This window comes from Taeniopygia guttata, chromosome Z (assembly GCF_048771995.1).
Source record: "Taeniopygia guttata chromosome Z, bTaeGut7.mat, whole genome shotgun sequence".
Lineage (NCBI taxonomy): Eukaryota > Metazoa > Chordata > Aves > Passeriformes > Estrildidae > Taeniopygia > Taeniopygia guttata.
In genome coordinates, this window is record NC_133063.1 from 56,411,657 (window position 1) to 56,427,293 (window position 15,637).

Below are 15,637 nucleotides of genomic sequence, written 5' to 3' on the forward strand. Positions count from 1 at the left end.
TGAAGCCCAGTGGCCCCACCTGCATTTTGGTGCCAAATGAAATTACCTAGACCCAGCCGATGGACCCCTTTGCCATGCTAGAGGGCGAGCCTGTATTACTGCCTGCAGACACCAACTTCCCTCTGGAAGGAGAAGAAACCACTCAACTTAGTCACTCTTGCAGGCCTGGTTCTTGGCAGGCCAGGGCACAGCAGTCCCACCTAGACAGCCCACAGTAAGGCATAAAAATTTATTTTTTCTCTCAGCCCACTTCTGGCTGTGGCTGTCTCTCCAAGTGCAGTGTGAGGAGAGGTAGACTCAAACAGGGCTTCATAGCATGGTCCAGATCCTATAAGCTTAGATTTAACAGGTATCCTTGCAGTTAAGTAATAAATTTCTGTCCTGTCACTCCCAGACAAATGCAAATATCTTCATTGCAGGCAGATGTTCTTTACACAGATGAAGCTCAAAATATGGGCTTGAGGCCAGGTTTCATCCTTTTCCTATTGGATCACCAGGCACTGAGAACCACCCTTTAAAATTTTTACACTGCTGGGCTTCCTTGATCCATCCAATGATTATACCTGGGTCCTTGAGTTTGTTTAATTTTCTACTGTGCTGACATCTGTCAAACTCTGCTTTTTACCTTCTTTTTTTGATTGTTGTCTTTGTTACATTTCTCCACGCAGAGGAAAAGTCTGCTGGGTGGTTCGGTGCAAGATGTCTTCCTTGTTCTGATGGAGTACAGCAGAGAGCCTGCGTGCATGCACAGTGACCCTTCCCACTCCATCCTGCACAAAGGCATGGATCTAGTCAGTGTGAGTGCAGCTACACCTACCTGGGCAGGTGGGAGCATGTGATGACAGGCACACCATTCACACTGTGCTGGCTGTTACACTGTCTGATTGATGAGTGTTATTGTCACTCTTTGTGAAGATGCCTTTCCTGTGCAGAGACACAGGAAGGGAGCAGGCACCAAACATCATTTGCTTCAGTGCACATTTCTATGTTTTTGCACATGCTTGAGTCATGGGCAATATTCCTTGTGGGTGACTATACTCTGGGAGAAGTACCTTCCTGAGGGGTACAGGAGGCAGGTCAGAGATCCCACATGCTCTGTGTGTACTCCATCCAAAGTAATCAGAAAGAATCAAGCACTTCCTGCAATCTGGAGTGAGACAGCTTACTTTTTGATGACAGAATGGGGCCAAAATCCTTTTGCCTAGAGCCTGCAAGGGCTTATTTTTAATACAACATTAAAGATACAATTTATGGTTAAAGATACTTATTGTTGAATGATGTTTACCAGGAAGGAACATCTGACAAAGTTGTTTTTGGGAAACTCAGAGCCAAGAGAAGAATGTTTGTCTGTTACATACCAGTATCAGTCACTTCCAGTATTCAGTATCAGTATTCCTGTCAATATCAGTATTCATTCCAAGCAACATAATATTATAGAGATGAGTTGTCCCATTCTAGCAAGCAAAGAGAGCAGAACTACCACCTTCACAGTGCTTAGCCAAGGAAGCTGAAAGTGTGAGAATATCAAGATGGTGACATATGAAATATAAAGAAAGAAACCTCATGGGACCAGGGAAAACCGACAGTGAATGCTCCAGCCTAAGAGGAAAGGACACACATGTTCAGCAAAGCTGTGACTGCAAACATGTTACCAGGAGGAAAGATGTGAGAAGTGATAATGAAATGTGGTGAATACGATGAGTTAAAATACAGTTAACATGATACTTAAAAGACAGTTGACAAATGGAGTAGGTCTCTAGACCTGTGAAAGAAGTGGATTTGGAGGGTGGTCAGAGTGAGGCTGTAGCTCCCCTTTTAACTCTGCAACCTCTTCCAGCTCCTTCTGTCCTCCTGGAGGCTGAGAATCACTTTGGGAAACAGATTTTCCAGTAGCACTCTAGCTACTAGGAGAGGAGGAGATTTTTGATCCCCTTTTCAGTGCCTGACAGGAAAAGGAGGTAACAGGTAGTATGTAAAATAGGATCATTAATATGCTTCTAAAACAGCCACTGTGGTAGGCCTTTGCCCTCTGCTCATAGCACAGGATTTGTGGGACAAAAAAAGCACTCTGTTTTTAAAACTGCATTATTATATGCATTATTTGAGCCAAAGTGGGTTGGTATAAACATGGCTTTGGGCAGCAATGCTGGCAGTAAGTCCCTGGAGAAGGGTAGGACAGGGGTGCCAATCACTTTACCACAGTTGCTGCTGCAAGTTCCAGGCTTGCACAGGATCCCTGCTGATCTCCAAGAAATTTACTGACCATTGCAGATGAACAGATGCAGATTTCATGTTTTGACTCCGGGTTTTTAAGATGGCCCTATCAAATCTTACTGGCAATAAATTTGTCATTAACAAAACCCACAGATAAACAGTGACAGAGTTTTGCAATTTTGTTCTGTTTTTATCAGAGAGCTAGCTCTGCTTTCTCTCTTCATTTAGATAAAAGAAAAAGAAAAAAAGAAAAAGAAAAAGAAAAAAAAGAAAAAGAAAAAGAAAAAGAAAAAGAAAAAGAAAAAGAAAAAGAAAAAGAAAAAGAAAAAGAAAAAGAAAAAGAAAAAGAAAAAGAAAAAGAAAAAGAAAAAGAAAAAGAAAAAGAAAAAGAAAAAGAAAAAGAAAAAGAAAAAGAAAAAGAAAAAGAAAAAGAAAAAGAAAAAGAAAAAAGTCAATAAATAAAAAGAGGAGGCAGTATTTTATCACCCACTCTAGCCTACACACCCAGCCTCTGTGACCACTTGGTCATGCTTTTTCTGCAGCTAAGGTGAACCCTGAGCCAACAGCAGTGTGAACTTTTCTTACTTTTCTAACTGAGTGTCAAATTTAAAGTCTATTTTAATAACAAAAATGCCACTACCTGTTTGATCCTTGAGACTTTCTTCACTCGGTTGCATGATTTTTCCATAGCTCTGTTCCTGTAAGCCATCTTAAGTAATGTCTGAGCTCTTGTCTTCATATGTAATGCAGGAACATCTGTTTTTGTACGTGCCTCTGTGAATGTATGTGTTTGTAACTAATTGTTTAGCTACATGACTGCCTTAAGTCTTGCTTCTAAGTCATGTGCACTTTGCTGCTTATATGCAGCACAAGGGGGATGGTGCCTCAGGACTGAGCTCGTCCCCCAGCCCTTTGCCCCCTGCAGTAGAGCTGGAGCTGTGAGACCAGCCATATCAGTGCAGGGCTCCTTGCTGCAGCTTCTGCTCCTGGCAAAGGTCAGGTCAGTCAGGGCCTGCAGGACTTGTGTTGCTTCTGTCAATAAATCTTGACAGGTTCCCTCTTGCTGACATTTTTTGCAAGTGATGTCCTTTCTTACACACACTGAGCAGAAGTTCACTCCTGGTCACTGCTGGAATTGCTCTAGGGCACACCCACTAATTGGCTATGGAGGGCTCCTGTTTTCTGCAGAGCACAACTGCTGCGCTAGAGAAGCATATTCAGCCATACATTCACTCAGAATTTCCTCTTTCCAGCCAGTATCTATAGCTATATCTAGTCTATCATCTATATCTATACCATCTATCTATCTATCTATCTATCTATCTATCTATCTATCTATCTATCTATCATCTACATCTATCTCTATCTGGGTCCATATGCATCTATATGCTTTTTCATACCAAGCATAAATTTAGAAACACAGTAATTTTCCCTAAGGAGTTAGTTTCAAAAGCTCACTTAATTGTTACTGATTTCTGTACTGTAAAAGCTTTTCAGAAAGCCCTAACTTGCAGACATGCACGACTTCTACCAAGCTAAAGCTTTTTAACAGATGTCAAACAACCAACCCACCATCTTGACATGGATAATTGCTCAAAGTAATCTAGCATTAATTTCCTTCAGTATTAGAGGAAGTTGCTAGTTTATGTTGGTGAGAAGAGATGATTAAATAAGTTGTAGAGGGACTAAAATAGGATCCTAATCTGCCATGCCAGTGTTCACCACAGATGTTTTCCAGGGCCTCCCTTACTCCACACAAGCTATCCTGTAGACATTCTTCCAAAGACTCTTTTCCTTTCTTGTGCCAGAAGTGTGACAGCAGAAGGTACCTCCTTCACCCTGTAAATATGCTGTGGCCCCTGTGTCTCAATGCTTGCTGGATGTACAGCTTTACTGCTACCCTAAAGGTGTTCCCAGCATCCCTTTATCAGCCATTTATTTCCCTCTGTGCTCAGATATTCACTATAACATAATTCCTCAGCCAGGATTATGCCCTTGTGTACTTCCCTGCATCAGCTATTCCTGAGAGATACCTAGGTGGGAGTTTGGGACCAGGCAAGCAGCAGAGCCGGGTACCTTTGCAGAGTGTGTCCAGAAGGCTGCAGGGCACCAAGACCCAGGCAGTCCTTATTTTGTTGCAACCTGCCTCATGAAAAAACTCAGCCTTTTTTAGCTGTTACTTAAGGGATTCTCAGAAACCTCATGTTTTCCTCTCCTCAAAGAAGCATGATTGTGCTGCTGTGCCAGCTGTGATGCAGATGTCAAGGCTGTGTTCCCTATTTTGTATTTGTTTTCTCTTCCTGGAGAACCTTCATGTCACCTTCACTTCTCCTTGTATGGTGCCTTCACTTTTTGTCATCTACCACTATTAGCTACAGCAAGAAGCACACATTTCCATTTACTTCTCTTACACATGATGCACTCCTTCCCTGAGCCTTGGTGTAAAAGCAGCTGTGTGGATCTGCAGACATGCCCTTTGGCTGTGACAGAAGTTAACATGGCTGAGCCCTGCTTCCCTACTGTATTAATTATTAATGAACCAGGACATAGGAGCAGTTCATCTGAAGTAGCACAAAGAAGAAAGGAATGATTCATACCCGCCCTTGCTAATGCTTCTAGATTTGCTAGATTTCCAGTGGCCCAAAATTAAATCCCCATTCCCTCCCTTTTTCTTTCTAAATCAGGTACAAAGCTCTATCCAGCTAGAAGAAATTTCAATTTATCAGAGGTAGAGTGGTCTCTATATGACACCATCAAGTCACATACAAAACAGTCCAATAGCTATACCTGGAAATACAACATGGGGTTTTGGATAGGAAGTCTACTTCAAAGGGCTTTCTGATCTATTTTTCACAATAGCACTCTGTTCTGTACTGAAATGAATGTGTAGAGATTAGCATATGACCAAAGCAGCAATTTCCTCCCACCATGAGCACAAAAAATCCCATTGCATCGGCCAGTGACTGGCTAAGCTGCTCCTCTGCAGTGCCATGGCAGCAGCACAGCAGCAGGATGTGCAGCCCAGGGTTGTGGCACAGCCAGCAGCACCCCTGCATTGAAGGTCCTGTGGGACCTGTCCCCAGAAAGCAGTGGAAATGCACTGTCTGCTGCAGGATAGCTACTGAAAGGGTGGCAGGGGGTGTCACTGGGATTTCATCTCCATTCCTCCTGAATCCTGAGGAAATTTTGGGTACACCATGAGGATAGTTTTTGCTAAAAGCAGCCAAATTCTAATGTCTGCTCCCCAGGGAAATAAACACCATTAGTGGTGCCACGGAGAGCTGCAACTACAATGAGAACTGCAGGACTCTGCATCAGAGAACTGCATCAGAATGCAGAAATGCATCAGAAAATTGATCAAATTTATCTAAAAAAGACCCAAGCTTTTAGGTTGGCTGTGGGAAACAACAGCACTGGCATCCCAAAACATCACCCCCCGCCACTCATCCCCACGAAACAGTGCCATTGTTCTTGGTTATAATTTTCACCACTCTGCAAGCAGAAAGCCCTGAGGATTCTGCAGCACATTAAAATTGTCAGAGAAAAATCCTGCACCACTACGCACAGTTTCTCCAGCGGGCAGCTTGTGCAACCTGACGGCAGCAGAGAAGCTCCAGGACTGCTGTTGCAGGGATGCCTCCAACAGTAGGGAAACAGTGCTGAGGATGCCCACTCCTCCTGGCTGGTGGAGCACTGGAACAGAAAACCCGGCAGACCAGAGGGTCTGAGGCTTGTTGCCAACTTATTCAGAAACAAAGGATGAATGGTTCTTCAACAGCATATCTTTAAAGGGAGTTTTCAACAGCATATCTTTAAAGGGAGTCTCCACTAGTCTCTCCAGATGTAGCAGGCTTGGGAGAAGCACCGGAAGGTATTAATATTTATGGAGAGAATTCTGGTGGGGAAAAAGTGGACTATGATATCAAACCTTTCTAATGAAGCATGAACTTGAGAGTTACTTTACTTACCTCCAGGGAAAAGACACCAAACTATTATTAGTTCAGTTAGAAGTCATGCTTCTGAAGGCTTTTTCAGCTTGCACAGAATAATGAAAAAATTGAATACTAATACTGCTTATTACTAATTACTAACTGTGGAGGAGCGTGCTAGGAGACAGCCCATGTCCTGTGCCCCTGCTGGGGACACTACCTGTGTCTCACATCTGCCCTGACCTTGTTGTGCTCTTGAGTGTTGCAGATCAGAGGCTCCAAACGGTGTAGCACCCCACTCCCATTTGGAACAAGATTTAAAGGTCTTTGAAATTTAGAGTGCATCAGCTGTCTGGCCTAAGTGAAGGGGCAATGATACTCCACAGAAACCCACAGGAGCACAGCAGGTTTCTCTCTGAGACAGCTGCACTTGACAGCACTGTGAGAGTCTTGGGGTGCATTTCAGCCTCAGGGCCCTGGCAGTTTTCAGGAATATCCACCCCTCTAATGACTGCAGAGCAGCTGGCACCACAGCCTGCATGCTGCACTGCGCACTGAGCACTGATCCGCAACCCCGGCTGTGCCACTACATGGGCAAGGAGCAGCTGTGCAGCCCGGAACACCAGTGTGTAACAGACACAGCTCACGGTGATGGCTTTTGGTTGTGACTTGTTGCTCCTCAATCTTCCCCAGGGCAGCAATGGCTGTGGTTGAGCCACTCCTTAAGTGAGGGCTTTTTTCTTGCTTTTTCCCTGCCCTCACATCACCAACCTGTTCACTTCTCAGTGTGAAGGCCTTTATGCCTACTGCATAGGAGAACTTCAGAGGACACAGCTGGAGGTTGTATCCCTGCTAAGAAATGTCAAAACGCTGAGCCAGATTACAATAATCTCTTATTCAAACATTTTTTTGTCCTTTTTCCCCCACACATTTTCTTAAAACATTTCCCCCTTCTCTCTCCTCACTTGTGTGTTTCCCTGGGTTTCATACTCCACTTGAAGGCAACTCCAGACAGATCACTTTTGATAGGTTTCAGTGAGATCTTGTCTTGGTTTAACCCCAGCCATCAAACAAGTTCTACAAGCTGCTTCTCCACAGATGGAGCTGGGAGGGAATCAAAAGGCTAGAAGCTGGAGAACTCATGAGCTGCAGTATAGATAGTTTAATATGGAAAGCAAAATCTGTGCACACAAGCAAAGCAAAACAAGGCATGAATTCATTGCTTGCCATGGGCAGGCAGGACTTCAGCCATCTCCAGGAGAGCAGGGCCCCATTGGATGTAATGGTGACTTGGAAAGACAAACTCCATCTCTCCAAATGTCCTCCCTTCTTCCTTCTTCCCCCAGTTTATATAGTGAGAATGATGCCACATGGTCTGGAATCTCCCTTTGCTCAGCTGGGGTCACCTGTCCTGGCTGTGTCTCCTCCCAGGCACCCCCAGTCCCCTCACCACCATGGCAGTAGGAGAAGCAGAAAAGGCCTCGGCTCTGTGTGAGCCCTGCTCAGCCATAACAAAAACATCTCTGTGTTGTCAGGCCTGTGCTCAGCACAAATCTAAAACCCCTGTGAAGACAATTAACTCTACCCTAGACAAAACCAGCACATGGTAAAATAATGAATTTAATTAAGGTTCTTAAGAGATTTGGTTATTAGTTTTCTGGAGTCTCGGAAGATTCCGAGGATTTTAAGCTAACTTTAACTGTCTCTGCCTAGCCCCATGCAATGATGGCTTACAGGCATTTGCTGCAAGCCAAGTCCAACATATGTACAAAGCATGCCTCTGTAGCTTGACTACTACATGCTGCAAAACCTCTATTTTATTTTCCAGACTTCTTCAGATAAACAAAAAAAAAAGTCTCTGCTATGTATTAGAAATGCTGATATTATAGGCATCTGAACTCAATGGATATTAGAGAAAGATGGTGGTAGAACTGTAACATGATTGATGAGTTTCTCATCTCAGTATTTGCTGTTCTTCCCAGCTCATCAGCACTAGTTAATTAACACTATCTGGAGTCCTATGTCTTCTCCCTCTTGCTTACTCTAAGGGCTGTTGACTCAGGTGTGATATCTCCTTCCCTAAGGGTTTGTTTATCTGAGACAGTCATCCCACATTTTTAGCCTTTAAAGCTGAGATTAACTCTGCATTGTATGGAACAATTTTTAGATTTTTATATATAAATCTTAACCACATAATCAGTTTTTACCACTAACTTGAAAGAACTCAAAATATTTGCTTTGCAAATTTCAACAAAGATACAGTTTTGTACCCAAGGAACTGAGACAAAAATCAAACTCAGTTCTCCTAATGTCCATATTCAAACTATGGGATGTCTTTGATGAAATGAGATTATTTTAGTTGGAGAGTATTTCTCCCTGCTCAGGTTTTGCTCCCAATTTTTCACTCCGATATCTGTTTGGGCTTCCTATCTCCCTTTATTACTTTTGCAGATTTCTCAACCAGTTTGACAGGAGAAAGCTAGAGATTTTCTTTATTCTACAGACTAAATTAAATTGAACTAAGTCTTTTATAACATCTTTGAACTTTTTTTCTATTTTTTTTTCCTGGAAAAACCTAAGCAAAATTAATCACAGCTGGAGAGAAATTGGACTGATCATTCCAGTAAACACTACGTGTGCTAGTAACTGTGACTTTCATTTTCCATATTGCAGAGAGATTAAGCAAACAAAGCTGCAGCTATTCAGACTATTTGTCTCATTAGGAAATAGAAGAGTCATTTGTTCATAAATACATTGAACTGCTACAGCAGCAGCTGTCTGCACTGAAATGGGGGATATATTTTGGTTTTGCTCTGAAACTTCTTTATTCTGATTCATTATTTCCATGCGCAGAGACTGACAAAGTAATATCAGAGGATATAGGAAGGAAGCCATGAGCTACTGCTGCCAGCTTCAGGCTTATGCATGGCTGTGGTACCTGATCTGCTTACTGAAAAGGTTTTAGTACTGTCAACAATAATTTGGAACTCCTTCTTCCTTATAATAATAGACATGATGTATGCAAGCCATTTTCTTATTAGGGCTGCTGGAAACATGCAAGGAGGAACCTGACAAGAGTGACAGACATCATCTAATTTATCCACTCACTGCAGCATCCTTCATCTACCCCATGCAGAACTTATCAGCATTTTCTGACACAAAAGTGTGAATGAAAAAGGAGTCCTAACAATTCATTCTCCGTGCAAACTAATCCCTAAACCCAAAGAAGGACCTAAGAGATTTAAAGAAAAAAAATGAACATAGATTTGTTTTTTTGATTAAACCATGAACTATTTTCAGTTAAGCAAAGAATCCCACAAAACATCACACTGATCCTGAAAGCCAGGCACCTAAAAGGTGCCTGGAAACCACTTTAAGATTTGGACTCACATTGAGATTGTATTTCTTCCTCAAATAAACACTATAATTTATGAATTTTATTTTTAAGACCAATTTCTTTTTATCATCCATTTGGAACAGAGATTGCGACAATGTTTAACTGTGGTACATTTTCTTTCTTATTGTTTGTTTGGTTTAGTTTGTTTCTTTGTGTACCCCAGCACATTGCTCCTCTAGACAATCTCTAGACATCTAGTTTCTTTAAAGCCATTGAAGCCAGTGGTAAAATTTTCTGAAAACCAAGACTGTATGCTTTTCTATTATAACTATATGTCACACCTTTGTGGATTAGGTTCCTTAAAAAATACCATATTTGATTGACTTTTCTGATTTGCTCATATTTATTTTGTATAATCTATGTGAAACACTATTCTGACAAAATATGGTAATTAAATTTTTCTGGCAATGTGTTTTCTCCTAAGCTGTCAAAACTATGGGATGCATGTAAAAAAAGTTAACTTTCAAAAAAAAAAATCAAATGCAGTAACTAGGCAGAATCAACACATGCTTTTATTTCCATTGCATATAAAATTTCATATGAAGGTATTGATGTACAGTACTAACCCATAGGCTGTAAGAGAGGCTAAGAAACCAGTGAAAGAATAGCCATGTGCAATGTTCACACAAGTTGCCACTCTCAAGACATCCTCAAAGAAAATACCGAATTAAAACAGTAACAATAAATTGTTCAGGATTTCTGTTGTTGTAGTGTCCCTTTTAGACCATATAAAACAAAAGCATTCAAATTCCTTTGGGCCAGGGCTGCTAAAATCTACAGTTTGTGTCAAAAAGGAGATTCTGTTTTTTCTTGTAAAAGAATCTCTCCTTTCATGAATAAGTCGCAAGTTACAAGGGCTGGGCATCACTGGAATGGAGAAGAGGTTTTTACCCCACTCTGGCAAATTCAATGATACCAGCTCTGAGTTATCTGGAGTAATGTGACAAGTCAAACAGCAAGAGTTGCTCAGTCCAACCTGCAAACCTAATAGTAGTGTTATTAAAACATCTAACAGTTTACTGCTCTTCTGGAGAGCTAGTGCACTATGCTACACACACCTGCACAAAGCTTTAGCTACACCTATATGAAATAAACTTTGGCTACTTGTAACACTAGTATTGGAAAGCATTTCCAAGACTGAAGTTGTATATCCTACTATGGATTCTGCTTATACAGTGATCATTTGTGCTACTAAAGAAGAGACATTACAGACAATTGTAAAAGTGTATGAGTTACACCCTCTTAATTCTGATCATTCAATTTCACAATCTGCATTAAAATCAAACGTTTATTAGAGATGCTTTCCAAAGCTGTTTCAGTGCATTTCAGCACTGAAATGCAGCATCAATTATTTATCATTTTTAGGAACAAAAAATGGCTGCAATAATCCCCAATTACAGGCTGTAAAAAGATATTCAGAGACAATACAATTACATTACCAGAAGTCTGCAAAAGCGTGAACTTCCAGGAGGGTCAAGAATGAAAATTTATTGTAGTATTACACATATTAGCTTGTAAGAGTATCCCCCATCAGTCAGCAACTAAAAATATGGTAGAAATGCCCAGCCCCAGCCCCAAGGCTACCTTACTTTCAAATGCAGCTAAACAAAAAAATATTGTTTAAAGTTAAGGCACAGCCCTGGGACCAAAGACCTGCAGCTTTTTAAATTGATATATCTTTATGTATTTTACACTTTTCTTGAATCTTCCATAAATGAGTTCTATGGTGACGCTGAATATATTACAGGAGAAGAAATGTACAAGGAATATGTATACACAATAGTCATTCTCTCACCAAGAGTTTCCAGATACAGCAACACCACCCTGACAAGGATGATGTTATAATAAGAACTGATAATTTACAATTAACATTACAGTATGTACATTACAATAAATACATGGTTGTAAACAGAGACAAACAAGACTGTATTACAGGTAAGGTCATTTGGTGAGAAAAAATGTATGGCACAAAGAATAAATAATGCATTTGAAAATAACTGTCAAAGCTTTCTATAAAATCCATTTCATTCAAGTTTTAAAATTTCTGAATGCTATTTGTTCTTTCTATATTCTTTCATTATCCTCTTTTAATGACACAAAACAATTTAAGAATTTAAATACAGCATTACTGAGTACAGCAACTTGCAAGCTAAAGTGTACTGTTATAAACAAGGTGATTTTTCTCTTTTCCTCCCACTCAATATCCACTCACTGCATTTTTTATGGCAAAAATATTCACAACACATAAAGCCACTTGTAAATTGTATTGTTTTAAAGCAGTGTACAATGCTAAAACACACTTTGGCAAAAGAGGAAAAAAAAAGATTGTACAGTGCATTATATCCCCAACTCTAAGAAATGGTATCATTTTCTATGATTTGATTGTCCACATGTACATGTGTATATCTCACAATATGGTTTTATGTTTATTTACTTTCAATTAGTGCAGAAACAAAACCTCCCAGGTCCTACTGGTTATTCTGGAATTTATATTGCTTTTCCACTACTGAGGTTCTAGGCACTCTTGGGGGCTGAAAGGACTTTTAGATGGATCAGGTTAAGCAAGAAATAATGAAAAAAAAAAAAAAGGAATTAAAAAAAAAGTCAAAACACACAAAAAAAAAAAAAAAATCCCATGAGTTATCTTCATTCTTTTGCTCCTTCTGCATCTTCTCTGCTAAGGCCCTGAACGGGCTAATGGCAAAGAAAATTATGACCTGGATATAGAAGAATGCAAAATTTATTTAAAAGTTGAAATATTAGCCAATTAGTTTAAAACAAGTTTTTATTCTAGCTCTCTGGTTATTTAAAAGTACCTGAATTCAAATCTGCAAAATTGCTACAAAAAGAAATCCAGAGGGAAAATAATGGCTGCTTCTATCACCTTTTGTTAAGAAATTATCTTGATATTGTCATTTTATCAGAATTTTGCAACATAGGAGTCTGTTAGCGTCCCTAGGAAACTATTTCCCATCTTCTACTCTCAAAACTACAATTCTAATGAAGAGTAAAGTAGAGGAAATAAAATCTCTTCTTCCATGTGAGCAAACATCAAGACTGAAAAATGACAAATATGAACTCCTACCTCCCTTTAGCTTTCCATGTTATAGAAGCTTTCAGTACCAATCAAACTGAAAGGTAGGATTCCCTTAGCACATACTGGATAAAGGATGAAAAGATCTAAGATTGAAATAATATGGAGAAAACTACAATTCTGTCGATACACTGCTCACTTATACTATAATATAAAAAGACAAGACTGGCCTGTCTCTTCTAGCAACAGACATGAAAAAATAACACTAATCATAATTTTTATGTAATACACCTCTCAGATTAGCAAATTAACTAGATAGCTACCCAGATTAAAAGTTACTGGGAGTCATAAACTGGAAATATTACACTAATGATTTTTTGCACCAGAACAAATATTTCATACATTGTATTAGTCTGTTCTGATTTAGCAGTCTACAGCTCCCAGACAAAAACTGTCTGAAAAACCATGTTTCAGAGGAAAAAAAAAAATTATTAGAATAGCAAAAGAGGTGTTTTTTTACTGATGACAATTCATTACTCTTTTTACAGGCTCTGGTCCTGTAAATCCTCATGTTAGTGGTCCCAGGTGGTATCATCTAGACCACTTCCTATAGTAAGACAGAGTTGGCAGGATCAGGCTACTATGAGGGCAAAAGGACTATATAAGTCCACTAACACATCTGGGAAAATCGTGATGAAAAAACAAATGAAAAAAAAGCTATTCTACTGAAAAAGTTTTATGTAACATAAATACTCATGGAACTCACTAATATATAAAATAATAGACATTTACTGATCAATATTACCATGACATTCTAAGGTGCCAAAAAAAACCCAAAAAGAAGAATTAAAGGAAAAACCCTACAAGTATTATCCAGTGTAGTACAGATTTGTACTGAAAACTTGTAAGTTACTCTTTGGAAAAAAATATAACCAGTGGCAGATGAAAATGGGTTTTTAAAAAAATGTAATACCTTTATATTTAATAAAAGTGAACCCTAAAAAAGATCTCTTGCACATATTATACAAAATGGAGAGGTTATGCAACCCACTGGGTCACATTCTTTTCAGTCATGTCTCAGAAAATTAGAAATTAGAAAATTATGTCATTTTCACAGCTTATCTTCATGTTGGTAACAGAATCCATTTGTGTCCCCTCATTCTCATGAATTTGTTTTCCAGTAGGAACCTCAATGTTTTTTCTGTTTCTTCTACAGATGAATTTTACCCAATGTCTTACAATACAATACAATGAATTCAAAAACTATCAAAGCACACCAACATTCGTTTGGCAGGTGGTACTCCTCTGAAAGCATTTGCTTTATTTAATGGAATCTGCCAAATACAGACCTTATTAAAATGCAATTTATGCATGTTTTCCCCCTGCTTTCTGACCGCATGGAGGTGAAAATTCTGTTAACAATATTCCTGAGTGCCAAACTGAATCATCAACTTCAGTTTTGATCAACAATCATTCTGGCAGATAACACCAAGTTCTGACTATGGTTGTAGCATGTGTTATATATTTTGGAAATCATTACCTACATTTAAAAAAAAGAAAATTAAAAATTCGTAACAAAACTGAACATGCCCCAGCCCCCCACCACCACCCCCAGCAAAAGAAAAAAAAAAAAAAAAAAAAAAAAAAAAAGAAAAGAGAGAAAGAGGAAAAGAAAGGGAGTGAGCAAGAGAGATAGAGACTGAGTTTTCATTGTTATGTGTCAGGAGAATGTTCTTCTACCATACAAGGCTCTGCTGTTTGGTTCTCGTCCTCTTCCACTTCTTCCCCTACTTGCTCATCAAGAGGAATTTCAGTGGATTCTGAATCCTGGGTGCAAAGAGTCTTGGAGTCACTGAAGCTGGTGTCTTCTTCTACTTGACTTCCACTGTCCTTTTCGGTGTCTGACTCACCGTCTTCTTCCAGTGTTAGTTCAAACTGGAATTTTTCAGTTTGACCCTGCTTTCCCTCTTCCTTTTCTTCAGGTGCAGGAGAGGGACTTCTAGGGATTGTGCTCTGGTACCATTCTCGATTGTCCTCCAGTGTATCTAAGATATCCTGGGCGTCCGGGTGAACGAGATCTGCCCACGTCTCCCACAAAGGATGAACAATGTAATCTATAAAACCCACCTGTTTCAAATAATGCAAGAATATGATTACTCACAGAGAAATTATTAAGTCATGCGAAGTATAAGAAATATAATGCTAGGAAGAGACACAAGATACATTACCCTTAGAAGTGGCTGAAAATATATACTAGTTTATATAACAGATAAGGTCTTTTACTTTTCGGAAGTCTAATCCAGGATATTGGATAACGGCATGGAAAGGATTTGTTTTCAAGTGAACTGCTCATTCCAAACTCCACTGCATCTAATGAGTTAAATACCCACTTTATATTTAATTATATTTTTAAAGAAAGCCTCAGTCACCTGTACAATAATCTCTTTTGGCATGTATGCTGCTTTTCAGGTCAGGACAGCAGTGGAATCCCTTCAGCAAACATACTGCCACATACTATGTTGTCACAGTAAAAGTCTCAATTTGCCTCACTTACTACTGAGGAGCTGAATTAATTAACTCAGAAGAAGAAAAGAAAAAAGTGCATTCAGAAATTGCTCAAAACATGACTATGTGCCATCCTTTTTTTCTAATAGGTTTAACTACCGTATAAAATAAATTACCTGTGATTTTTCTACAGATGCATTGTGCTTATCACACATGGGACTTATCTCCATTCCCCTCTCTCGTTCCCGATCTCCCTGACGGAAAAATTCCTCCATTATTCTGTCTGTCCATTGGCGGTAGAGATGGAGCGGCTTGGTAGGGTTGCTCAGATCTGCACAGTGCACCATATTCTGAAGAACCTAGAATACATTGAAGAAAAGTAGCTCTTTTTTTATTTACATTTCTGGTGACTGTAAAACAAAATCTTGAAAATACATGTAATGCAAAATTTATTCTAAACAGCCAAAACTTATGTGCTTGTGTGCTTTTCACACTTGCAGTAACAACCATTAATTACCTGGCTTCTGCTGCTTCTGCTGGTATTAATGTCACAAAATC

At 39.5% G+C, this 15,637-nt stretch overlaps 2 protein-coding genes across 15 annotated transcripts in view; one reads left to right on the forward strand and one right to left on the reverse strand.

The window, feature by feature from the left end:
- The window catches only part of RAB3C (RAB3C, member RAS oncogene family), a 152,507-nt gene extending 140,357 nt beyond the window's left edge, over positions 1–12,150 (forward strand). Inside the window, exons 5-6 of one of the 2 annotated variants that reach the window (XM_072922403.1) lie at positions 669–797; positions 2,443–12,150. In XM_072922403.1, coding sequence (XP_072778504.1) covers positions 669–754 — 86 coding nt within the window. In that variant the 3' untranslated portion in view covers positions 755–797; positions 2,443–12,150. Of the gene's footprint in view, positions 1–668 lie in introns of both variants that reach the window. The other variant, XM_041711299.2, reaches the window with a different exon arrangement.
- Positions 10,031–15,637, reverse strand: part of PDE4D (phosphodiesterase 4D) — a 527,299-nt gene continuing 521,692 nt past the window's right edge. For all 13 annotated transcript variants that reach the window (XM_072922389.1, XM_072922391.1, XM_072922390.1 and 10 more), the window contains 2 exons: positions 15,256–15,438; positions 10,031–14,701 (listed from right to left, as the gene is read on the reverse strand). In XM_072922389.1, coding sequence (XP_072778490.1) covers positions 14,288–14,701; positions 15,256–15,438 — 597 coding nt within the window. In that variant the 3' untranslated portion in view covers positions 10,031–14,287. The remainder of the gene's footprint in view (positions 14,702–15,255; positions 15,439–15,637) is intronic.